Source organism: Tenrec ecaudatus, chromosome 3 (genome assembly GCF_050624435.1).
Source record: "Tenrec ecaudatus isolate mTenEca1 chromosome 3, mTenEca1.hap1, whole genome shotgun sequence".
In the NCBI taxonomy this organism is placed as follows: domain Eukaryota; kingdom Metazoa; phylum Chordata; class Mammalia; order Afrosoricida; family Tenrecidae; genus Tenrec; species Tenrec ecaudatus.
In genome coordinates, this window is record NC_134532.1 from 6,334,795 (window position 1) to 6,361,873 (window position 27,079).

At 38.0% G+C, this 27,079-nt stretch overlaps 1 protein-coding gene and 1 non-coding gene across 6 annotated transcripts in view; one reads left to right on the plus strand and one right to left on the minus strand.

Moving 5' to 3' along the window:
- RAPGEF2 (Rap guanine nucleotide exchange factor 2) overlaps positions 1–27,079 on the plus strand; it is a 277,405-nt gene that overhangs the window by 186,322 nt on the left and 64,004 nt on the right. For 4 of the 5 annotated variants that reach the window (XM_075543647.1, XM_075543643.1, XM_075543645.1 and 1 more), the window contains one exon: positions 25,874–26,005. In XM_075543647.1, coding sequence (XP_075399762.1) covers positions 25,874–26,005 — 132 coding nt within the window. The remainder of the gene's footprint in view (positions 1–25,873; positions 26,006–27,079) is intronic. The other variant, XM_075543646.1, reaches the window with a different exon arrangement.
- Positions 3,164–3,296, minus strand: LOC142444105 (small nucleolar RNA SNORA31). Its single transcript, XR_012783774.1, has one exon. It is a non-coding gene; the product is annotated as a small nucleolar RNA SNORA31 (small nucleolar RNA).

The window sequence follows — 27,079 nt, forward strand, 5'->3', positions numbered from 1 at the left end:
AGAAAGCAGGAGGTATCTGGGTATATTTGTAGAAGTAGACATATATGTGTTTGACAATTGGAGTCTCTTTGTGGTACAAATGGCTAAGGACTTGACCATTAACCAAATGCTGGACAGTTCAAGCACAGCTAGAAGTGCATCAAGAGATAGATAGGCCTTTTGGTCTGTATTCAAAATGTCACAGCCTTGGAAACCCTCTGGAGCAGTTGTTTTTCACACACCGTGGCTCGTTGTGTGCTTAAATGAACTTAATGGCAACTAACAAAAACACATATAACTGTTGTGCACATGAATCTCACTGAAGTGAGGTAGCTATCAGTTTTCTTATTCCAAGTAAGGTCTTCACTCTCTCTCTCCCTGACCTCCAATTTTCATCTTCACTAAAAGGTGATCTTAAGAAAGAAGACGGGATCTTTATCTTTGGAGGTATGCTCCGTGCTTGTAATTATTTTAATTTACTGTATTAAAATGCCCATGGTACTAGTACTGCCCTAGGTACTCTACAAAACAGGTTGAATGCACATAATGCCTGTTGATTTAGAACTTACATTTTAAAAGTTAGTACAAAACCATCCAAGAAATAGATGTACTATCTTGGAGCATACTCTCACAGAAGCAACATTTCCCCGAACAAATTGCACCAGATAGTCAGTTCTCTTACCATCATAGCCCCTGACATTGCCTTTCCTGTTGGTACAAAAACACCCTTCCCTCAAAGAACTAGTTAGTGACCAAATTTTACCATTTCTTCCTGTTGATTAAATTCCCTAGCATTGGCCTGAAGAGCCATGGTGGCCCAGAGGGTTACAAGTTGGGCTGCTGATAGGTCTTAATTTGAACCTACCAGCTACTCCTTGGGGGAAAGATGAGCCTTTCTCCTCTCATAAAGATTTGTAGCCTGGGAAATCCAGAGGGGCAGTTCTGTTTTGCCCTGTAGAGTTAGTATGAGTTGGAATCACCTCCCTGGCAGTGGCTTTGAATGAACGTAGGCTTTGTAAGTCGTTAGCTCTCTTCTCTCCACTTCACTCTGTTTCCCTTGCTCTTCCCCTTCCTTGTTTTTACTGCACTGTGATGTCTGTCATTATTTAGCCACCAGCCCTTGCTTATTTTGTACTTTCAAGTCACTATTTAATATATATAGTATAAAATATCTAAAATCCTACTTCCAACCTTTTCATTCCACATCTATACACACCAGGTATTTTGGTTTTTTCGTAACTTGCACTGTGTGCTCATTCTAAAGGTGGTCTCTGAGACATCTTAGGCATGAATACGTGTTACATTTATTGATTGTTACAGTGATAGTCTTAGAAATCCCTTTACAGTGATTAAAGTACAAATTCCCTTTTAGTAAACTCTGGAGAAAAAAATTATTGGTTTATAATATTGAATTGTATGCTTGGTTTGATGTAAAATGAAACATAACTGCCATTTATCTTTTCCTCCACCCACCCTCTCTTGCTCCCTCTTCCTCCCTCTTCCACTCTTTTCTCTTTATTGTGTGTCCTCGGTGGATTTTGACTCACAGTGACCCTACAACACAGAGTAGAACTGCCTCATAAGGTTTCAAAAGTTGTGTATCTTTATGGAAGCACATTGCTGCATTTTCCCCTGCCGGTGGATTTGAACAGTCAACCATGCTATTACCAGTTGGACATTCAACCACTGTGCCATGAGGGTTCCTTATAAATGAGATTCTATACTAATTATATTTATGTAGATACACACATAAAATAATTAGTCTAAAGCCATGATTTAATTTCAAAAGAAGATGTGGAATTCAAAATTGTTTATTTTATTGATAAAGGTTAATTTCCAGGATAGTGTATGCTTATCTCTTGTGATACATATTTTGATTTTATTGCTGCTCTTATTAGAGTTCTTAAAGATATTGCTATACCTTATTTTTTTACAAGGTACTTTCACTAGGTTGACACTGCACTAATTTTACAATAATGTAAGAACCTAACTTTTACGGCTACAGAAAAATACTCTAATGTTGACTACAAAAAATCAGTGGAATTGTACAGTTTTGATAGCCTCCATTCTTCTAGGAAAAAATTAATGAGTAGAAGCAGAATAGTTTTTCTCTTTAAAGTATATTAATAAATGAGGGCACTCTTGAGTTTGCTCAGTAATCAGGAACTCAAACATTTCTGACTCATCTCAACCCTATAGGGCATGGTAGAACTTTCTCTGTAGGTTTCCAAGACTGTAAATCCTAACGGGATTGGAAAGCCTCATCTTTGCCCCTTGGAGTGGATGGTGAATTGAAACTGTTGACCTCAAGACTAACAGCCCAACTTGTTAAACCCCTGTGCCATCAGGAACGATTTAGGGGTAAATGGGAGCATGGTGATACCTTGCTTTTCTAGATGTTTTGGAGATTCAAAGTTTACAGTATCTTTAGAATAATGAAAGCGGAAGGTTATTTAGCTTTCCTTATCAATGATCTCCGGCTAGGTTGACAGAGAGAGGGATTGGTAGAAGTTGCGTTCTGTGTGTCATTTGTACCCACCCCAGGTTTCCACGGACTTAGAACATGTAAAGGATAAATGCGAACTTTTCCTCATGGCCAATTAATCATATTTCTTAAAAGTACCCTCTTGTTCATGTCCATTAAAATGAATACTCTTTAAAGGATGCATAAAGCTTCTATTTATTGATGAAATACATTCTTGTATTAAAATAAATAAAATGTAAGCCATATTACTTTAGAGATAACGTCTACCCAATATTCTTTGAGGAGAGATACACCTTTGAATAGCTAAACTCATTTATAAAGCTTGTTTTGGCTCATTTGTTTTGGCTCAATAGCTAAACTCATTTATAAAGCTTTAGTTATTTGGGTGCTGGTTTGGTCTATGGCTCCTTTGTGTTATTGGTCTTGTGCCTAATTTACAATTTAAAAATATATAGTCGTGTCCATCCAAAAAAGTGTAAACAGATAAAGGATAGGGAAATACATGTTAAATACCAAGATAGAATAATTATATTTAGGTATAAGCCCTCTTATTATATAATGTTTTTCATATTGTGCTATAGTGGGAAATCTGTTAATGGTATTTGTTCCATTTTTTTCTTCAGATTATGTGTAGCAAATATATTTAAGAAAAAAATTAAGAAGCATATCATTACTTTATGGAGCTTCTTCTTTTTTTTGCTATGTAATCCCTCATTCAATCTGGACCTGCTACGAAGACAGACAGAAAACGCAGGGACTTTGTATTCTTTCACATCCTAGTGCAAACCAGAAGAATAGCGGTCAATTGTCCCAGGTTTATCAGAGGATGTTCCTTTATGGAGCTTCTGTCACAAGTTGCCATGTCTACTTGATAGTTTTAATGTTTACTACGTTTGTTAACTCACATGTATATTAAATTCCGGGTGCAATCTCTGAGAATGTCTTCAGCTAATGTTATAATTCCATCTCAAATATAGAAGAGAAAAAAATGAAGCATGGTTTTAATACAAGCTTACCATAGTCATACCATTGAGCTTTTCTTGAAGTTTATGTGAATTTTAAGATATAGGATGTGAATATTAATGAGAAATACTTAAATGAAAGTTTAAATAGCTTATCTGTAGAAAATATTAACATGTGTGGCAATATCGCACCCCTCCTTCCTTCCATATTATGTATACCATGAGCCTTGATTCACTATAATCTTTTAATGTATTCATTTCAGTTGGGCCTGTTCCTAGATTCCTTTGCCCTTCGTTTTTCTGTGGTTGTTTTTAAATGGTCTCTTCCTGAAGAAATTTAACAACCTGATCAAAGCAAAATTTAAAGCATGCCTTTTAAGAATAAACCTCACAGATGTTGATAGTAGTCAAATAAAAGTTCATTTTGCTCCCAAAAAGAAATATAGCTAAATTAGATGTCTGTTTTTTGCCTTTGAATAAGGCCACTTGCTCTGTATTTCAATAAAAAGAGAGCATAGATTATATTGTTCAGTTAATGAAAGTGTCTTAGTGTTACCTGACAAATATTTTTAAGTTAACATTTTCTTATTAAATGAGTGATTAATAAGAAATAAAATCATCTATATTGAAATTAAAACATAGTCTAAAGGAAACATGAGATGAAAGCATATTAACTAGCAAATTATCGTTCTCTTATTATGCAGAATGAGCCACTTAAAAGATGCAGAAAATTTTATAAAACATGGTTTAAATTACTATTATTCTTAGCTGAGAAGCTTCATTGTGTTTTGTTTTGATATTTCAAGTTCTGCTTATTAGTCTTTTGAGATGAGGAAAATAATATTAAAACAACGTATATTGAACATTTTCTTGTGGTCTAGCTCCAGAGTTCTGTACAACAGGATAAAAAGAATGGTTAAACATTTTTCGTTTATTTAGAGTAGCATGTAATTGAGCAATGGTGGGTAAGTGGTGTGGACAAATATATATATATATATGCATGCACAGGCAGGAACATCATATATAATATGAGTAGTCCATGGAGAAGGAAATAAGATGAGCGATGGTACAAATTAGGTTAGAGCGTATGGAAGATGTGAATAATATAGGAAATGAAGGGTTTTAATTTTTATTATTTTTTTAAGGCAAAAGGAATTAAAAGTACTTGTGGCTAAGGTGGAGAAGTGGGAGTTGGATTAAGCCAGGTGGTTGAAGTGGGAGTTAGATTATGGGGAGTTTTGAATGACCGAGCCAAGGAGTTTTGACCCAAGTCTGTGGACACAGTAATAATGAACAAATGACTTCCAGTAGGATAGGATGAAATAAAATGTATATTGTTGTGAGGACATGGCCCTAGAAATGACAATGCTCACGACTAGTGGGTCTTAAAGTAGGGCCTTCATTTGCAGTCATCATTTAGGTTTACTAATAGAGCCAACCATCTTTACTGAGTTGGGCATAGTTGACTAGATCATAACTCACTAATAATTATATTATGATTTGAGCAGATAAGTAAGATCAAGAATTCCTTGGGGTTATTTTCCTTCTAAAATTGACTATATTAATGAAAATGTCATTTTTAAAATTGACTAGTAAGACAGTTTTAACGGAATCACCTCACTTTCAGTATTATTAAGTTAAATAATGGCTGCTATTTAAATGGCCTAATACTTTCTTTTCATTGATTGTAAGGCGCAATCTAATTTTTTTTAAGTACAGCTTTGAAACAGTGAACTGTGATGTTGGTGTCAATATAACTATTTGTGATATAATGGCTTCTATTTAATTGCAGTAGCAGTGGAGATATTTATGGAATTCACATGATTGGTTTTTCTAGTTTTCTTGCTACAAATACACTTGCCCAAAGAAATTACCATGTATACTCGAGTATAAGCTGACCCGACTATCAGCCAGGGCATCTAATTTTACCACAAAAACTGCATTAAAAATGTGCTGAACACCAGCCTACCCTGACACGAATGCTGAAGACAAAGCGGGTGCATGGGCGAGTGCAGTGAAGAAAGCTGATGGTGTCCAGTTGTCAAAATATGTAGAATCTGGGGTCCCATAGGCTGGAAGATAAACAAGGGAGCCTTCTAACTGAAAAACAACAAACCCCACATGAAAAATGCACACCATCCTATGAGATGACAAGGCATCGAAGGGATCAGGCATCAAAGAACCCCCACCCCCCAAAAAAATCATAACATTGTGAATGAGGGGTAGTGCAGAGTGGGGACCCAGGACCCATCTGGGGGAAATTGGACATCCCCTTGCAGAAGGGCTGTGGGGAGGTAACGAACCAGGCAGAGTGTAGTGTAGCAGTGATGAAACATTACAGTTTTCCTCTAGTTCTTGAATGTTTCCTCCCCACCACTATCATGATCCCAATTCTACCTTGCATAACCGCTGGACCGGGAGATGTACACTGGCACGGATAGGAACTGGAAATACGGGGAATTCAGGACAGATGAGCCCCTCAGGAACAGTGGTAAGAGTGGCGATACCGGGAAGGTGGAGGGAGGGTGAGGGAGAAACGGGAAACAGATGACAAAGTCTACATGTAACCTCCTCCCTGAAGGACGGACAGTGGAGAACTGGGTGAGGAAGATGTCGGGTGGTGTAAAATATGATAAAATAATAGTTATTTATAGATTATTAAGGAGGAGGGAAGAGGGAGGAGAAAATGAGGAGCTGATACCAAGGGCTCAAGTAGAAAGCAGGTATTTTGAGAATGATGATGGCAACGTAGGTATGAATGTGCTGGACACAAATGATGTATGCACAGATTGTAAAAAGAGTTGTATGAGCGCCTAATAAAATGATTTTTTAAATGTGCTGAAAAACTCGGCTTCTACATGCGTATATAGGGTACTCCGTGTTTGTTCTTGGTTATTTGGATGTGAATCAGACTTGGTCTCACATCTTTTGAGTTGCTCCCAGGATAGAAGCAGGAGAGCAACCTGTTGACATGTGCACAGTGTTATGGATAGGGGCTCATCTTGAACCTGCAGGGTGCAGCTGGGCTCACCAGGTAGATATATGTAGTAGACAGGGACATTCTAGGCAGGTGAATTTTGGAGGTTTAGAACAGCATCAGTGCGTTAACCAGGAGGACTTGGAGATGTCCCAGGTAAAATGGGGTGGAAGATGAGCTGCTTTCATATTTTTTTAAAAACAGTGCTCTAAACTTTCTATGATGCTGAACCTTAGAAGTTCCCAGAATGAGCCCTCAGGTGCTAACTGAAAAGTCAGTAGTTTGAACTCAACAACTATTCCAAGGGAGAAAAATGTAGCAATCTGCTAGTGTAAAGATTTTCAGCCTTGGAAATACTCTGGGGCAGCTCTACTCTCAGTGAGGATTTCTGTGAGTTGTAATCTATCTTTAAAAATAACTCACATTGGGAAATCGTTTATACATGTGTTCATGGAAACTGTAATGTGACCATTTGTGACCTTTCTGAATAACGTCATGTGAAGGAATTTGTAGGCACTGCAGTGCCGTGGTTAGTGGACAGTGGAGGAAAGCTCCTGAACCAGACATCCTAGTTTCGTATTTTGGCTCCACCTTGCACTGGCTGTGTGACCTTGGCTAGCTTCCCTGCATATTTATAAAATAGAGATAATACGATTGTGTAAGGATTCGATGATGTAAAACCTATAAAGCACTTAGAGTAATTCATGACCCATAATAAATACAGTGCTTTTGTAGATATTCTTTATCTGCCATTATCCAGGGGTAAGGAAAATTAAATCTGTCATGCACATGGGTCAGAGATAGCGTATTACATTTCCCATGACTCAGGAAAATGATCCTTAAATTAATTAACCTTTCCCCTGCTACAGGTTCAGATTCAATGTGATGTTTACAGGTTCAACCCTTTATTTACTAATTTATCCTCAGAGTAAAAAAGAGTTGTCTTGTGCTCACAATATCGTTAGCTAAATTGAAGGGTCCCTTTGTTCTAGGCACTTTTTAAACTCTTTTATTTCATTCAGTCATCACAACCAAACTCTGTGTGTAGTTCTCTTTCCATAAATAAGAGAAGGGAAGGAGGTGAAGTATCTTTCCCAAATTCACTCAGCTACCAGCCAGTGACAGTCTCCTCTGTACATGGAAGCACATACACACATGCCTGCATGATCAGGATGATCTATTTTCGGAAGCTGGGTATCGGACCTCAGAACTTTGCTTCTAGTGCATCCTTTCCAAACTTGATGTATGTGTGCATCCTGTGTATTACAGTACTCTTCAGAAAGCTTGAGAACAGGTTCAGAGTTGATTTTCTTTAGTGTGTGCTTCAAAGGGATGTATTTTGTAAGTGTGTCATAACCGCCACCACCCCTGAGATAAACATGCAGGAATTTCATCTTGCTTCTGAAGTGGATAAGGACCGTTTAATCCCCCTTCCTGCTTGCTCATAATCGCAAGAAAGCAGTTTTCTTTAAAAGAATTACTCTGCAACTCTTTATTGGAAAATATTTATTTAATGTAGCCTTTTATGAAAAGGGACACCATACTTAAAATATCCATGTGCTTACATGTAGTTCTCCAGAAGTCTCCGACACTAACCTGGTTTAGGCTTCAATTTGGAAAAGGATACTGTTTTTGAATTATTGTTGGGTGATATGATTGCTCTCTTAATTGGTTTCCAGTTAGATAAGAATTTATAAGAAGCTAATTTTAGCATATAGCCAGATGAAGGAGTTTTCTCAGCCAGCCAGACTTAGCAGCATTTTGTTAGCATTTAGAATACAGATAAATGAATAACAATGAGGCCCATTTTTATGCAGCTTTCACTGCTCCTTAACCCACATCAACTATATATTCTCAGAATTTTGGGATGTAATTGAAAGCGGTGTTAAACAGGATGGTGGGTGGGGCAGTAGTGTTGGGTAAGCTCAGAGCAGATTGCTCTAGGTGGGAGCTTGTTAGGATACTCTCTCTTGTTCCCTCCTGTAAGCAGCATCTAAAGTTGCTGTAGAAGAGAGTATACTCCTTCAGTAGGTTTCTAAGAAATTTAATGAGTGCCTTTGAAGTGTTACCTAAAGCCCTAGAGCAAATAGGAAGCATAATGGCACTTCATAGGGTACACAACTTACTCCCAGTATTCATTTTTTGTTGTCATTCAGAATGCTAGTAGTAATGGTTCCAAAAAAATCATCTCCTTTTTAGCATTGATCTTCCAATGTAATATGGAGGAACTAATACACTGGGGTTTTTTCCCTTTAGGTGGGGGTATTAGAAATAAAAACAATAAAATAGTATTTGAATCCCTGATCAAAGCTTACTAGCGTAGGAGCTGTGGGGGAAGTCATTTAACCTTTTGGACTTTGGGTTTGCTCACTTCAAAATGGAGATCGTGATTATAGTACCTGGCCCCCTTATATTTTTTTGAAGGTGATTGGTGCACACAGTAATAGTTACAAGCATTCTGCTCAGAGCTTGATATGTTGCTTTCTTAAAACATTAGAAATGTTATGAGGAGCACAGTGGACTGCTACTCACTTTACAGATTTTAATAAACAAAAGCACTTGAGATTTAAATAAAAATTTTAAAAGAGTATATTTTTTGGAATGCTTTTACACACCATACAGCCTTCGGTGAATGTCAGTTGTCCATCGATTATAATGCACTAGAATTCTAGTAAAGTAGACGGTTAGCAGCCAAGAGGAGGCATTGACAGAGTGGCTGCCAAGGTGGGCTCAGATACCGGAACAATTGTGAGGGTAGCTCAGGACTGCTCAGCGCTTGGCAGTGTTGTGCACTGGGTCGCTAAGAATTGGAACAGACTCGAAGACACCTAGCAGCAGAACCCTTCACATGTGGATTGGAATCCGGGTTGGGGGTTGGGACGTTGAAGCTATGTGAAATTATGCAGATTGCCTAAATATCCTGAACCCCTTTTCCTGGTTTATAAAGTGCTATTAAAATGCATAGCTTATATAGCTTGTTTATTTGGACTGTATATTTGGCACAGGACCTGATCTCTAGCAATTATTGTTTCGTACCGTCAAATTGGTTCTCAGGCATCACAAACCTATTTCACAACAGAACAATCATTGCCACGGCCTCTGTCATTCTCACATGTCCCAAGTACATGAGATGAAGTTTTGGCATCCTCTTTTCAAAGGAGCACGCTGGCTGTACTTTCAAGTCCTTGTCAGTGTCTCTGTCCGTCTGTGATAGATGTAAGCTTCCAACACCATTCCTCTTCAGTCGTTTGTGTTCTTCATCCGTGAGATGTTTGTGTGAGATGTTTGAAAAGACTGGAGCTTGGAGGAGACACTCCTTGGTCCTCAAAGTGACATCTTCGCTTTTGAACACATCGAGAGGATTTTTTTGCCGCAGATTTGTCCACTGTAACATATCGTTTGATTTCTTGAGTAATGCACCAATGGGTGTTGATTGTGGACCCAAGTGAAATGAAAGCTTTCTGGATTTATCATAATATTGCTTAGTGGTTCAGTTGTGAGGATGTTTGTTTTTAGCATGTTGATTCACACTGGGCATCTCTAAATTCAGTTGCCACATTTCCAGCTGTAAAAATTTACTCCTCGTGGTTTTTATTAAAGGCTGGAAGTTATTTGGAGAATTATTTTGCTTACCAGTTTTTAGTTCACAGGAGTCCTGGTGATGCTGTCAGGTAAGCATTAAACTGGCAGTCGTATCCCACCAGTCGCTAAGTGAGTAGATGAAGCTGCCTGCTCCCAGGAAGATTTACAGCCTCAGAAACCTGATGTATCTATCATGCTTTTATGAGTCAGAATCCACTTGATGGCAGTAGGTAATTTTAAGTCGTAGAGCTTGGTTGGTGCACGGGGGCCGGGGGGTGGCTCGGACATCTTAGAACAGCAGTTCTCAACCCGTGGGCCGTGACCCCTCTGGGGGACGAATGACCCTTTCACAGGGGTCACCCGATTCATAACAGTAGCAAAATGACAGTGATGAAGTGGCAACGAAAATAATTTTATGGTTGGGAGTAACCACAACATGAAGAACTGTATTAAAGGGTCACGGCATTGGGAAGGTTGGGAACCAACCACTGTCTTAAACCAATTTTGATTTTTGCTTTAAGATCTTTTATTAACGGCTCTATAGAAATTGGTATGTTTGCAAGATAGCTCATAAAAGATCACAATTAATATGAAAATCCCTGTTAATTTCTTTCCTAAGTACTTTGAAAAATTCCTCCACTTATTAAGTGATTGTGTGCAAGTAGAGCTGCTTAGTAAGACCTGTCTTTGTAGTCATTTCATGTGTGTGTGTGTTTGCAAGGAGGTATTTTTAGATAGTTTAGCTGAACAGCAATCTGACGTCTTTAGAGGAGACATCAGTTCATTATGTGGATACAAATTCTATGCTTTCAGCTTGCATACACCAAGTCTTAATTTAAATCTGTTCTTCTCGCCTTTTCTAACGAGAGAGACTATATCATGGTATGTATTCGGTTTCTTCCTAAAGCTGGGCTTCCTCGTTAGTTAACCTTTGCTGACAGAAATGATCGGGGTAGAAATAGCTTTATTCAGTCACAACTTAATATAGATTGTGGAAGCATGGAGTTTTGAGTCATAGTTATATATGCCATTTTTATTATGCTGTACAGTGTTTTTCTACTGCTGTGTGATCCGGGGCTTTAAAGTCGTCATTTTGGAGCTCATAAATACTGTTTTGTTTTAAGGATAGCAATCAAAAAGCCCAAATGTGGGAGTTTTGTACCTTTTAACTGTACATGCTTTATCTGTCCAAAAGAAAAAATGCATTTTGCTTGGTAAAAAATAATTTAATGCTGAGCTTGTAAGAGAGACATGGTCATTTGCTTCTTGTTGCTCTAAAGAGTGTTTCTGTGAAGTTGTGATAAGATCTTTAATCAGATCCTTTACATTCCTTTCAAAATCTGGGGAAAGAAGCTCTTCTGGCTTTTAGTAAATTAATGTTAGTTCTCACAAGAGAGTGCTTTTGTTTGGAAAATAGACATAGAACTTACATATTTGTATGTCTGATTTTACTCTACCAAATTTAGGGAAAATAGAAATTCATAGATTTTAAAAATAATTTTCAAAGATTCATTTTCTTTATTTTCCCCACTTTCGAAGTTGTGTGCCTTTCATGTCCTTGGTCAAAGCTTGAGTGGAAACTTTTCATACTCATTCAAATGTGTTGTCTTTTGTGACTAAGTACATAGGATTGAAAGTATGATTTGCATTTTTGAAATTGGTTATTGGATAATGTATAGTAGGCCCATTGGGACTTTATGTTTTAATTGCAGTTTATTTTTTTTCATATTTTACCCTATATTGCAAACATTTGCAAAGAGAGCTATTATTTAATGTCAAAGAGAGACATAATCTTGGATGATCAGCTTTGTAATGGGCATCTATCGAAAGGCCTTTATTCTGTAGGAAAAAAGCAAACAAGTCAATGTATATGGAAGAATGAAGTAAGGCATTTTTGTGGCATGGAAAACAGAAAAAGGAAATCCTGAAGTATTTGCTAAAAATCCTTTTTGTTCTTAAAAATTAATGGTGTTACGTAACCATTTAAGAATTTAACTGAAGCCTGATATTAAGTGACTCAGATTCCCAGCTTTTAAAGGATGCTTCTTTATAGTGAATCCAAGCAGTTGTCAGATTCTTAAGCCATGAGTTCATTTCCTCCACCCCACCCCCCCAAAATTGCATGCAATAAAAACTGAGAATCTGTTGCCAGTAGAGGTGTTAGCGTTGAAATTCTTACATGCTAACTGTAATGGATTTGATGTTAGACTGCTTCACAGTGAAATCATCTATATTTTAATTTAAGAAAGTGATTAACTTCAGGTTAAAGTTTCTCTGCTGAAAAGCAACATACCAATTCTAAAATCTGATTCCATTGGCTCTTCCTTTTACTTCCCATCACACCTTCACCAGAATAGCAATTGCTCTCACAGAGTTGTATTCCCCCCAAACTAGCGAACCGAGGGTCACCTGGCCTTTACTAATACCTGTGTCAACTAAATATGCTCTTACTGAGACCGGGTCATTCCCTGAATGAGCACTGACCCAGAGGGCGAACCTATTTTAAGTTTCTTTTCGTACACATAACCCTGTGTATCCTTCAGGAATCTTAGACTGAACACTTGAAGAATTTCCTTTAAGGCACTTAGTGACTATAGTCACACGGGGAGAGAGTGCAGGTGAAAAAAACTATAAATGTAGGTAGTAACACATAGAGACACAAATACTGTCTTCTGCACAGAGTTAAGTGATGTAGTATCCTGCCTTCTGGGTGAAATATGTAGTCCTGGGTTTTGCCGGTGCTTGTTCCCAACAAAGCCCTTCCCCCTTAACCTGAATTAAAAATGATTATAGATTTAGGGTTTTGTGTGTTTATTTCAAAATATGTCACAGATTTGAACCTTCATTATTTGGAATATATAGAATGCCTGGCAATAGTGTAATTTATCAACTATTTCCTCCTTTCACTATCTAAGACCCTTATGTACCTTGGGATTAATTTACTCGATTTTTATTTACTAGGGATACTTTTCCAACTCCACTCCTTCTAATATTATGTTCTCCAATTTCCCATAATTGGAACGTAACCGAATCTCTAATTTTCCATTCTTGGTTTGCTTTAGAATAGGCTTGTTCAGTCACATAGGGAGATGTGCTGTTCTAGTTTATGAGCATCAGAGAACCACAGATGTCAGAACCTAACCTCCATATGAAGAGGACACAGACTCAAAGTACATGTTTCGTGCACTTGGTGTGTTTTGGTTGCTATTAACCAAAACTTGATCTAGTTTTTAAGTGAATTCCATGAATTGAGGTATATAAAAAAGCATGTCTATCTTAGGAGGTATAGAACAGACACATTGAAGCATAGGATCCATTTACAGAAGGGTGTATATACAAACAATAGACATGTAGTGAAGCGTATGTTTTGCCTGCCCATTTAGCTGAGGTGTACCTATGTTCCTTACGTTCTTTTTGTCTATGAATATAATTCTAAGTGTTTGTCAAACTGCTTTGAACTTGACTTTAAGGTATAAGTAGATTCCAGTTTTACATTCTGGTTGGCTATTTTCTTATTTTAAGTGGGGTTTTTCTGGGGGTGGGTGGGAGGGGGATGTGTTAACATGTGAACACTTAATGAGAAGGTTCTTTTACAAAGTTTGACCCAAAAGAGAGTCCTGCTGGTTGATTATATTAATATTCAAGGCCATGTATCCCTGTTACATGACCCACCGTGAATGTAGGTACTTCAGAGTTGACTAATCCAAAATATTACTCCTGATTGGCCCATCAATCACCATCTAAAAGCTAACCAACCAGCCTTCAAACTCTTGTTTTCCCTTTCCTCCTTAGCTTAGCATCTGGCTCAGATATTGAAGCCAAAACCTTAAAGTCATCTTTGATTCCACAAATCCAGGGGTCCTCAAACTACAGCCAGCGAGCCTCATGCGGCCCGCTGAGGACATTTTTCCGGCCCGCCGGGTGTTTTTGCCCCATTTGTTTTTTCACTTCAAATTAAGATATGTGCAGTGTACATAGGAACTTGTTCATAGTTTGTTTTGTTTTTTTTTTAACTATAGTCCGGCCCTCCAACGGGTCTGCGGGACAGTGAACTGGCCCCTGTTTATAAAGTTTGAGGACCCCTGCTCAAAACCTTTCCTCCCTGTTTTATGGGGCTTGACTAGATAGCGTTTCTATCTTTTGGATAAGTTAAACAGCTGATTAAAACAAACGAAACAGCCATCTGTTGTTGTTGAGCCCATTTTTGACACATGTAGAGCCCATGTACTGTAGGGTAGACATGCCCCATGCCTTTTCTCAAGTGTAATTTTTATGGAAGCAGATCACCTGACCTTTCTTCCGTAGCAGCAATAGGTAGGTTTGAATCACCAACCTCTAGATTAGTAGCCAAGAGCAAACTGTGTAGCCTTAAGTACCATCAGGTTATATTTTGGAAGGCCATTTTAAAGTTTTTAAGTTTGTGTGTATTAATCCAGGTGGCATATCATATTCTAATTTGTTTCTCTGCTTCCATTCTAACTGCCCTCACTTCCCTGAGAAATTGATCTTATAAAAACCTAACTAGATCTTGTTACACATCTGCTTGAATAACGCCAACGACTTGTCATTGCACTTACAGACCCCTACCTAGTTCATGAGCTCATTTGTACGACCATACCCCCCCTCCCCAACCTCCAACCGTTTCCACTCTACCTTCTGGTCACCTCAAACATCTTTCTGGTTCTTGAATTTTCACAGGTTTTCCCCACTTTTAGGACCTTTGTCCCCTTAATTCTCTCCTTATATTCCTCTCAGATTTTTGTATGACTGACTCTATGATACTTACTCATCTCTCATCTCAGATTATTTATCCATTTTGTTGCCATCTTTTGGTGCTATGTCTAGAGCTTTTGGTGATATCTGGGAAGATCCTGGGTGGTACAGGTGGTTAACACACTTGGCTGCTGACTGAAGAGCTGGGTTTCAAGTCCACACAGACTGGCTTCTGAGGAAAACCCGTGGGTGATGCGCTTCTGAAAGATCACAAGAATTGAATATCCTGTGGACTGTGCACAGAAACATGTGCAAGGGCACACAAATGACACCCTAGTTTCTATGACTCGAGCGATTAGAGTGTGAGTATACCATGAGTAGTGACATCCTAGCTCTCGGATTTAAACCTAGGGTAATACTTCGATATGAACACGCTCCTAACAGGAAAGTTGAGAAAAAAGAGTTGATGTTTAAGTAAAGTAAATCAATACGCTTAATAGAGAGGACACTGGATGTTTGAAGCAGTATAGGCACGATGTGCTTTCTAAGAGAGTTTCTCAGTAGGTTGTGGGATTAAGTCTGCACATGACAGAAGGTCCTGAGAAGGGTAGAGCATTGGCAGAATGAAGACATTAGGAAGGAAGCTCCTAAGAGATAATATGTGCTGGTGGTGCTGTAGTGATTTATAGTGATGGTTTGATTTTTTTATGAGGTCTAAGCTTTACCAATCTCAACAAAAAAAAAGGAAAAGGAAAAAAAATCTGTTGGGCTTCTTGTAGTTCATGCATGATGTATTCCTGCTGGCCCTGGGCAATGTGTAATGCTTCTCAAATGCTCAGTCAATTCCTTTATAATGCGTTCAAGAGAACCAACACAGTGTTATTATCTGGTAGACCAGAGTTGACACACTGAATCCTTAAAAATAAATGTTAAATGTCTTATTTAAGTCCTTGGAAATAAATGATAAAATTAATAACTGCCATTGATGTAAAAGGAAAAATTGATACACTTGACACATGAAATTCATACCTACTATTTTTGTTAGTGACTTAAAAGGATGACATGTAATTATTTTTTAGCGAAATGTCTCCTTGTCTAGCTAAGATACTCCTCATCACTAGAGCATCACAGTACCTGTGGTGGTGCTTGAACACAATCTAAAAAAGACAGTTAGGCTCAGCGATATCATTTACACTCAAGATAACGTACCGTGGTATGTGTGATAACAGGCATGCACGTCCTAACACAGACTTGTGCAAACGGCAACAGAAATATTACGAAAACATCCCATTATCGTTTCATTCCGTTTTACTGTGAACTTTTTGAAGCTCCCCTTGTGTATGGGTCAGGGAGAGACTTTATAAACATATGAGTCATTGTTTCCGTAGATGACCATTTAGAATAGAAACCTTCATCAAGATGAGCTATGATGCTATTAGATTGTAGACAGCCCCTTGCTATAAATAGGAGCACTGGTGGCAGCGTCAGGTCAGCTTTGAACTGTCACCTGTCAGTTACAAGAATGAAAGTTCCAATCCACCAGCTGCTCCTCAGGAGGAAGGTGAGGCTAATCAGCTCCCATTACGATGTATCGCCTTGGTAAACCCTCTAGAGGGCCCCTGTGAGTCAGAACTGACTGATGGCAGTGGCTTTGGGTTTTGTGGTTAGTTACTGGAGAAAACCATCAGTCTTTTTAAGTCATGACTGAACTGCCTTACTTTCAAGTAAGACTTTCCATTCTCTAGACCCCTTATCGCATTTTACTAATTTTCAAATTATCCCTGTAAGATACCTTTCCAGCACTAGGTTATAAACTTCACACACTCTCCCACAGCCATTGAGTCAAAGCTGACTCGTGACCCCCTGTGGGTGTTTGAGACTAACTGGTTATGGGAGTAGAAAGCCCACTCTTTCCTGCGGAGGTATTGGTGGTTTCAAACTGCCGGCCATGCGGACCAGAAGCCAGTGTAACCACTACACTGCCACAGCATAAAGTTCATAGGATCAGGATTTTGAGTTTATCTAAGTTTCCTCCTAGTGAATTAATTTGTTTTTAGATTATAGCATATATTTCAATAGAAGTTTTATTCTTAAGCTACCATCTTAGTCGGTGAATTTTATGAGTAATCAAAATCAGTTTACCCAACTAGGTGATTTCTGGATTTAATTTTCTGTTTAACCCATTAAGTGGTACTTTTGAGAACAATAAATAACTATTAAAGAGACTTAATATTCCCTTCATATGAGTGTTGAAATTTGAGTACATTATTAATGCATCTCAGATTTAGAGGTTATCATAAAATCAGAGTATATTTTATATTGTCTTTGCTTCATAACATAATATAATTATTACCAGCTGCTGTTGAGCCTACCTCACTAGTGTTATTATTGTACCTATAGACCCATCTTTTGTTTGGCTGAAAATTGAGCCCCCCCCCCCCCCATGCCTGCTGAGCTCATCTTCAGACCTAAAGAGTGTTCAAAGGCCCTAATCTTTGAGGTTCCACCAAGCTATCTGCCCTTCCATTATCTTTTTATTCTACTTTCTCGAAAACGGTTTGGTGTGTGTGTGTGTGTGTGTGTGTAAGGTGGACAGCTATAGAATGATCTCTTTAAGAAATTAATATTTGAAAGAACTGACAACTTTCTGATCTTAATATGACATCTTAGAACACCCTTGACGATCCAGTCACTATTACATCTTGCAATCTTTGCTTACTGTGGAATGTATCACTATTTGAAAATTCTCTTGATGAACCTTTGATTATCTTTGTCCACTCTGTGAGAGTGTAGACTCGCTGTGATAGTTGGAAAATGTGCCATACTGTCTGTCAAACTGGCAGACAGTAGGATTCTTATAAATGTCGTTAGACCAAGTAACCAAATGGACACCTGTGTTTATCTTCACCTTTCAGGCTGCATATATTCCTGTGAAAAGATAGATCAAGATGTTATCAAGTCTTACCCCTCCATAAGAAATTTAAAATTTGACTTATAGGTCACAAAAATGCGCACGGTATTTGTTATTAGGTAAAATGTAGCTAGTATGGTGCCAAATAAAATACACTTACTCCTCAAATGCATCTCATCTGACATTTTGCATTTTCAACAATGGAAAAACAAAGCAAACAAACTACTCTCTGTTTTTTTGCATTCAAGGAGAGAAGAGTGGAGAGGAAGGAGGCGGAGGGTGTGGTCTATGAGCAGGAGCGAGGCTACATGGGTCACGAGCTGTTTGTATTCTGTGCTTGGGCACTGGAGCTGGGCTGGCTTGCAGCATACAGGGTCGATGGGTAATGGCTCGCAGGAGGAGGTGGCAGCTGAATCACAAGGAAGTGGCAGTAGCTAAAGCTACCGGGGCTTGGCAGGTGTCTTGGAAGTCTCTTCAAAGAGGGCTCTCCGTCCCTGACTTGAGAAGTGACCACCAGTGAGGCCTGTCTCCAACCTCCAGCTACTACCGCTACTCCCTACACCATGGGCTTGGTGGTGTTAAGGCTGCCATTCCCACATGCATCCTGAGATGCGCTACAAGCAGGGCAGTGAACTCGGTGAAGGACAAACTCACATACCCACAGCCTGCTCTTGGAAATCTAACCTTGTTTGTAAGTGAAGCGAGGGTATATTGTCTTCAAACATGATAGTTTAAGATTTTCTCTTTTGACCTTTTGCATAAAATGTGAAATGAAATGTTGACTGGTGGACAGTGCTGTGCTCCTCTGAGCAGCACTTCAAGGATCCGGGCCAATTCCATTCTGTAGCTCTGTTGTCTTAAAGGCTTCAACAGAAAATGCTCATTGTCATCCAAAAGAGACTGTGGAGATGAAAGATCTTGAGGCATCTCATGGACTTTTAATATGGAAGGTGTGGAAATGGCGCACAGCACTGGTGTTTGTACATACATTCTCCAAACATGTCAGCACTCATGTAACCGAAGGGAGACTGGACAATGTAGTCTAGGTGTGTACCCAAGGACGATAAGGACACTGGGTTGGTGAATAGCTAGTCTCTCGCTTTACTGTGTGTAGATCCAAGTGCATTTGCATTGGGGTGTGCAAGGTAGCTTTTAATAACTTTCTGGTCAGTAATTCTAATTCTGAGAGAGGCTTTCTTCCCAAATCAGCTGTTTTTATTTGCTCAAAAAGAAGGTAGTCTGTTATCTCCCATGGATCCCGTAGGAAACGTTTCCCTAATTCATTTCCTTAACTCAGTACTCCAATGAGCATTTTTGCAGCTGGGATAACTAAGCGTAGTCCCTTTGGAACTCATCAAAGTTGTTGTCTAATTGATCAAAGAAACCGTCTTATAGTATTACCAGCAACTTCCCTCTTTCTCTAGGGATTGCTACTTAAGCGCACTAATCCAGTACTGGTCGGGAAAACTAGAGTGATAATTTAAGTTCTAGTAACTAATATGGTTAGTCATTGGTTTTTGTCCCCCAATTTTTTTCTCATTGAGTTGGATTTTGGGTTAGATAACTATAGCTACAATGATAATGGCTTTAGGGTGTTAACAGTTTAAATAAGGGAGAAGTCATAGATGCAAGTTGTTGTGTTAAAATAAGGCCTTAAAGTGTAACAGGTGTAGATTTTGGCGCTTTCTATCTGGGAGCTTTGGACAGGCCTTTTTAATTTGTTTCTTCAGCAATGAAATGGAGATGCGAATGCTTTTATTTAGAACAAATAGATGTCAAATACTCAATACTCTAAAATAGAAACAATACTTCACTGCCATTGAGTCAGAATCCAGTCAATTTTGACTCATAATGACCACCCCAAAATAATGATAATGGTTATTGCTGCCACTGAAAAAAACAACACAGAAAGGCATTGGAAATTTAAAATAAATGAAATATATACAACCCAGTAGTTTTCAAAGAAGCTGTTGATGGTTGAAAACAATAAATTGGAGGAAGAGAAGAGAAGAGGGAAGAGAGAGAGAGAGAGAGAGAGAGAGAGAGAGAGAGAGAGAGTGTGTGTGTGTGTGTGTGTGTGTGTGTGTGTGTGTGTGTGTGTGTGTAGAGAGAGAGAGAGAGACAGACAGACAGACTGGAGTTGTCACCTGAAGACTTATAACTGCTTCTTCACAGGACAATTGCATTTTGGCCATGTATATGTGATAATCATCGACCTCAATCATTCTATGGAAAATTGGAGAAACCATTTGTTTTTGTTTAGATCCCACCTAAACCTGTAGACTTTGAAAAAATATAACTGTATTTTAGATGACATACGTTCAGAAGTTCTAACAGTAATTCTGGAAGTACTGTCACAGTGTCCGGTGCCAGGTGTCTTTCTTTAAGATATAATTCGTGTATTAGTTTGCATTTTATGTCCCTAACGAAATCTCAGTCTCTCTTGCTTGCTTGCATGTTTTCTCTCTGTGTACATATATATCAATGGGAGTTTCAAAAAGTTCCTAGAAAATTTCCATTATTTTTTAATTCCATTTATCCATGAGCTTTTTGAAGCCTTCTGGTGTGTTTTTGTTTTCTGGTAGTCAGAATTTGGGGCATTTAAATAGGAGATGTCATTTCCCCTAAGATTGCTGTTTGTTTCCCTCAGTTGATTCTAACTCATGGTGAGAATTGCTCCATTAGGTTTCAAGGCTGTAACCCCTTAAAGGCAGATGGCCAAACCTGCTTTCTGAGTTGTCTCCAGAGTGGGTTCAGGCAGCCTACTTTCCAGAGAGCCATTTGTGCCACTCTGGGAGACAGGCCTCCCAAATTAACTGTCTATGTGGAAAGGTGTCAACTGATTCTCTTGCATCATAAAGTTATTTCTCAGTTCCTTTCCCCTTTTCACAAAGACATGCTCCTCAATAAGGAGTGGAAAGTAGAAATGGCCCCAAGCAATGAGAACTTGGAAACTCTTGTAAAAGTTACCCAATAAAATCGGTAAAAAGATGTAAGAAGTTAAGCTTGCATACACTGCTGCATGAAAGTGGAGGTGAAACACTATTTTAAATTAATATTTTCTTTGCAGCATTGAAATTTGCATAAGAAACAGCATTTTTTAATTGATGCAAGATGGTATATAACTATCATTAACGTCCATAAAGCATTTAATTTGACAAGCTAATAAATGCATCTAAATGTGGGCTCTGGAGCCAGATTTCTGGGCGCGGAACCAATAACAGCCATGCTTTGTATAATTTTCAAAAACCAGTTTTCAGTGTCCCAGTTTCTTCCTGTTTAAAGTGGGCATGCTTCTACCTTATTCTATAAAGTAAGAGCGGACGCACGAGTGTAAAAACGAATGTGAATGAAACAAACTGTATGTTGAGTGTGCGGCCTCTTCCTCGCCAGCTGACTGCAATGTATTGTTCATTTACGTGTCACCGCCCGGGAACATCACATTTCAGTTACTAACTCAAACACATGAAAGACGAATGTTTGGGAAGGAAGCTGTATGGAATATTCACGTCTAGCATTCATTCCTTAATGTCAGGTCTCATCTTAAATTATATTTTCATAATAGAAGAAAGTAGCAAGGAGCTTTTGAAATAAAGCATGACCTCCTTCCCCCGCGCCCCCCCCCCATGTTTATTGGTGATATTTCTGCCCAGATTGTCCTCTCATTGGCAGGAGTTAAGAGTTTTGGCCAAAACTATGACTATTTCAAAGGGTGTGTTTTTCTTTCAATAAACATAATAAAACTACAACTAGAAAAACACAGATTAGGTAACTTAATGTCTTGAAAGAATCTAACCTATGGAAATATAAATTTCTATAATGAAGACTAGTTGGAATATGTATATCATTACCATAAAGTTAATTACTTCAAAAATGTAGTACAGTGTTCTAAGTAGTCAGCTCATCTGTTTATAAAAATATGGTATTTTAAAAGTGCAATTATGGACTTTCAATTCAATATTTTGGTGAACTTTTGAAGGCCTCTTCTTAATAATAAATTATTATGGTAATGTTATGTGTCACAAGGTCAAAAATAAGGTTTTTTTAAAATCACGTGGTATTTTAAAAATAGCTTCTAGTAATAGAGGATTTTGACGATAAAATGACAGAATAAAAAGGAAGAGAAAAACATCTGTAAGGTAATTTTTGTGGATAACAATAATGGGTTAATTATTCTAATACAATTTCAATTTATAGTGGAAACTAAGGTGTAAAAAGTTAATTATCTTACCCAAGGCAATTGATAAAGACATAGGTCTCTGAAATGCTCCTTTGAGCCTAGGCAGGGAGCTGAGAGCAATGTTACATTTGTACGGTTCTTTACATTTTTCACAGGTTTCATCAGAAGATAAGAGGTGATTAAACATTGTTTGGAAGTACTTCTGAGAAGTGTAGTCATATAAACATTAAAAAATGTCTTTTTGTAATCTAATAAGAAATATTAGATCTTTTAGTTTCCTATGATCTAATTACACAATTGGAAATCTATTTTTCTGCTATGTTTATGTGTGAGCAAAATAAATGTTGTGTTGTGCAAACAAACCTTTCCTGTGTGAAATACTAGAGAGATGAAGGAAGCAGTCAAGGACATACCAAGGAGCTTGCAAGGTGAAAAATTGCTGCTGGTAAATAGTACTGCTGGTTTCAACTGTTGACTCTCTCTGGTATTATTCTTAAGGAAATGGTATGACTTAGAATAATAAACGTTGACTATTTTGCCAACCGGGGTTTTAAATCGGCTAATAAAAACATTACCTGCCTATGTGGGGCTCTGATGACACAGTGGGTTAGTGCTCAGCCGCTAATTGAAAGATCAGTGGTTCAAATCCACCAGCTGTTTGGCAGGGGAAAGATGTAAATTTTCATCCATAAAGATTACAACTTTGGAAATTGTATGAGACATTTCTGCTCTATCCTGTAGAGTCTCGATGAATTGCAGTTGATCCAGTGGTGATAGCTTTGGGGATTAAGTGTGTGTGTGGAAACTCATCAAAGAGTAAAAGAACTAGAAATGCTTGAAAAGAGAGGCAGTGGGAAAGAAAGAAAAAGAATGAAGTACGGAAATGTAAAGGAAGGTGAATGAATCATACTCCTGGTGCTTAAAAGGGGTTACTTTTAAAATAAATACACCACACCTGTTCGAGTGCTGGGAGAAATATAGCTTCTATAGCTAGATGATCGGAGCCAAAAAAATCCACTGTGGATTTTCTAGAGACACAAAGCTAGTGACATTCATAGAAAAAAGAAATTAATATCAAGATACCCATCCAACTCAAGCCCATGGGTCTGAGGCTAACCCTCTTCAGACTCTCAAAACTGCAGGTTGATGACACAGAAAGATATGAGCAGGGAGATCACAGGCTAGGTTCAGAGTCACATGGACCCAAGGTCCGTGGGAACCTGACAGGGTGTCAACAGCCCACGTGGGGCCACCTCTGGAGCAGACACAGAATTCTAGCAAGCAGGAGGTCTAAGGGCAAGAGAGAGAAAATTCCAGTGTCTCTTATAAAAAGACCACTCTCCTAAGGAGGCATCACCAGCCTACCACCTGATTGACAGATTGACATAAAATCTAACCACCACATCCACTAATAGCTAGTCTTAAGTTTTCCCAAGAAGTAAAGACCAAGCATACTGCTTTGGGGTATATTTTGACCCATAACAACCTTACATAGAATTTCCCAGGCAGTAAATCTTTACAGGAACAGGTAGTGGCTCATGGATTTGTACCTCCAGCCTTGGGGTTAAACAACCTAGTGCTTACTCAACGGTACCACTTGTTTTTCCATTACTCATTTTTCTATCACAGAGTTTTGAGAAATAAATTTTAGATTTGGAAATATCTATTCCCTTTATTATTCCTGTCCTCTGCTAGAGTATCTCACATAGAAGTATAGCCCCATAGCTCTATAGCTATTTATTAAATAAAATAGAATATTTCTTCTGTCTTTAGGTATTCTCTGATTGTCAACCTAGTACAGCACATTTTTAGATCTGTGGCTATTGTAGACATGGATGAGTGGATTGGGGTCTGTTTTTCCCCTTCCATTATGTTTAGTGCTCTTACAACATTCAGTGTTGTCCATGCAGAGTTCTTAACAAACATGGCCAGTTGATAAAGACTGAAGAAAAAGGACTCCTATGAGACTTTAATAAATGGTAGTTTAGTGAGTGAAAAATTCATTAGTTATATAATGATCGTTATATAATCATTTAACATTGTTTAAGTGTTTAAAAAATCACATTATATGTCATATATCAACCTGAGCCATGTTTGTAAAATATCAATCAATAGAAATCTGTCTGTAATTACATGTATTGATTGATGCCTTTTAAATCCATTGAGCCTTAGAGTCCTGTTTCCCAGTTGTATTTTGTGGTGTGTAACCAGCTTAAATTGAAATGTAGCTAGGAAGATGGGGGATATTTACCCTAGTTTTTAAATTATGATGTATTTTTTCCAAAAAGTACTTTTATTAATACATCTTACTCATTCCAACACATCCCTTCCCTTCCCATACAGTTCTGTTGTTCAGTCCCATCCAGTGGGGCTATGCGGTCATCAATGCTACCAACTCCCTCTGCCCTCTCCCCCTTTCCCATACACTCCAGGAACCGTTGTTCCTCTCAGTACCTCTGAGGATTATTGTGTATTTAATATCTCGTACCCACAGCCCGTGCAAGTAAAAGCGTAGTCCTGAGTACATCTCAGCAAACTTCAAGTTGTTCCTGAAGTTATCCCGCAAATATTTCACAATTACTACAAATTACTACATTGTGAACAAAATATGTGAATTCTATGTTTAGTGATATGCATATGACTGTTATCTTATTGGGAACTTGTTATTTTATTAAATTGTGTATAATATTTCACAACATCTTAGATGATCAGTTTAACACCTTCCCCACCCCCCAGTGAGGTAGATCTTGGTTTCAGTAGTATCCCACATTTAAATAAATGCCCCACTTCTCAGTCTCCCTCGACATTTATACTTTTATCCATTTGACTTTCAATCATCTGCCACCTAATTTGTGTTTAAATCTTTCCTTTGTATAGATGACTCCATGAAGTTAAAAAACTTCATTTCTGAATAGATTATGAGTAAATATTGAATTTTTTTTTTGAGAAGCAGGGGTGTGAAACAATCTTTTCAGAACCTAGTCAGGTCTAAGTGATTGTGGGAAATGATTAAGGACCCTGCTTTTTTAATGCCTCACACACAAATTTAGGGGAAAGGGGCTCAACAAGTACTTTCAATGAAGAAATGTTTTCTGTATATAGTATGAAAAGCAGAACAAATTTTGAGAGATGCTGTAGCTATTTTAGGGGCCTTGTTGATACTTTTGAGTAAGGGATGCACTGCTCACCACAAGGTCAGCGGCTCAAACCCACCAGTGGCTCAGTGGGAGAACGCTGAGGCTTATCTGCACCCATGAAAATTTACAGCTTGAGAACTATCTCTCTCCACCCATGAAGATTTACAGCCTGTGAACCAACACACACACACTCTCTCTCTCTCTCTCTCTCTCTCTCTCTCTCTCTCTCTCTCTCTCTCTGTCACACACACACCCCACCCCCACCACTCCATCCCCCCACCCCACCCTCCTACCCTCCAAGTGGTCTTTGAGCCCGAATCGCTTCAAATGACATTGGTTTAGGGGATGGGTTGTATTTATAATTTTTAAAACGAACAAGGAGAAAGGTTGATGCTCAGTATGTGTGTGTGTATATAGGTGATGCTGTCCATTACTTTCTAGATTGTAAATTCTTTGAAGGCATTTTTTTCTCCATTGTATCTTATCAATTTTAAGATTTTCAATTTTCTCTTTCCACTATTAAACGTTATCTGGGCATATAAGAAACTCAAATATATTTTCTTGTTTAAATTTTCTACTGCCTCTAAGTTACATTCATTATTGCTAGTAATGAACTAATTTGCATATTGATTTATAATTTGAAATTCATAGCTCATTGAATTAAATGCTCACCCATGTTAATTTAATCACCAAACTCACCTGTTTAAGCATTGAATTTAGTATTAATTAAAGTTTCTTGTATGCCTCCTACGCATTAAAAATTTTATTTTATGGTTCTTGATGAGTAAGGACAATCTATTAATTTGTGAAATGTTAAAAATGAAAATATCTCTCCTAACAACAATTTTGAGAAATGATATGAAACAGAGTGTAAATAGCCATTTAAAATGCAGTCTTGGGGTACCTAGTTAAAATTGTAATCCTAGTTTTTCCTGCTCCTTCCATAGCTTCCCGCAGATTTCACAAAGCTACACCTTACTGACAGTCTCCACCCACAGGTGACCCACGTCTCATCTAGCCATTCAGGATGTAGTATCACGAGTGATTCTGGAAGCAGCAGTCTGTCTGATATCTATCAGGTAAGAAAACGCTTTTTCTGTCATTGTTTCGCTTTTACTCATTCCACTGAATGTTGTGCTTCCCAAGCGATAAAAATTTAAAGAGTAAGCGATGCATACGTCCTGTGGGCATACAAGTGTTTGTATTTCATGTAGACCTATGGCATGTTCTAGGGCACCAGGAGTTCGAATCGCACTGACAGCAATGGTTATACTCTTTTAGGAAGTAGAATTACTGCCAGTTACGCTTGGTTCGGTTATTACCAGTCATCAGAACTTTAAACAGAGTGGCTGAAATGTAATTATATCTCCCTTAAATTGAAATGTTGTCATTCAATTATAGACATATTCAATTTATGAATATTGAGTAAACAAAATAGCGGAAAACTCCAGATTATGCATTTCTAAATTTTTATTTTTTATTCAGGTCTTGAGCATGATAAAATAAAAGGACTGTTTAGATTGGATACTTGAATTATTTTTCTATGACTTTTTATTTATCATAAATTGGGTTTTGTGTTTAAAATAAACTCTTGAATTAGAAAGAAATAGAATGCTAAGATTACTAAATTATCTTAAAATAATTTTAATTGTTAAGAAATAGTTTAATGGCTTAAAAATATGTATTAAATGAAAAATCACTAAAATAATTTTTTAAATACTGTTTGGGCCTTCAAATGCAAACTGTTAATAAATAGCTTCAAACAAAAGTAGCTTCAACTAAAATATATATAGATATTGATTTTAAAGGAGGCTTGGTGGTGTAGTGGGTTACGTGTTGGACCGCTAACCACAAGCCCAGCAGTTTGCATCTGCCTGTTGCTCCATGAGAGAAAGAGGAAGCTTTCTGCTCCCATCGAGGTTTGCAGACTGAAAAACTGAAAAGGGGGCCGTTCCACTCTGTTCTACAGGGTTGCTAAGATTCGGAATTGACTGTATATAGTTTATATATGGTAAAAAAAAAATAAATGTAATTATTGACACCATCAGAGTTGTGACAAGGGATGATCATAAAAGTACCTTTCTTCAGGAGAATTAGTTATTCAGGATCATTGACATATTCAGGCACTACTAAGTTTCTGTCTGTTTTAAATA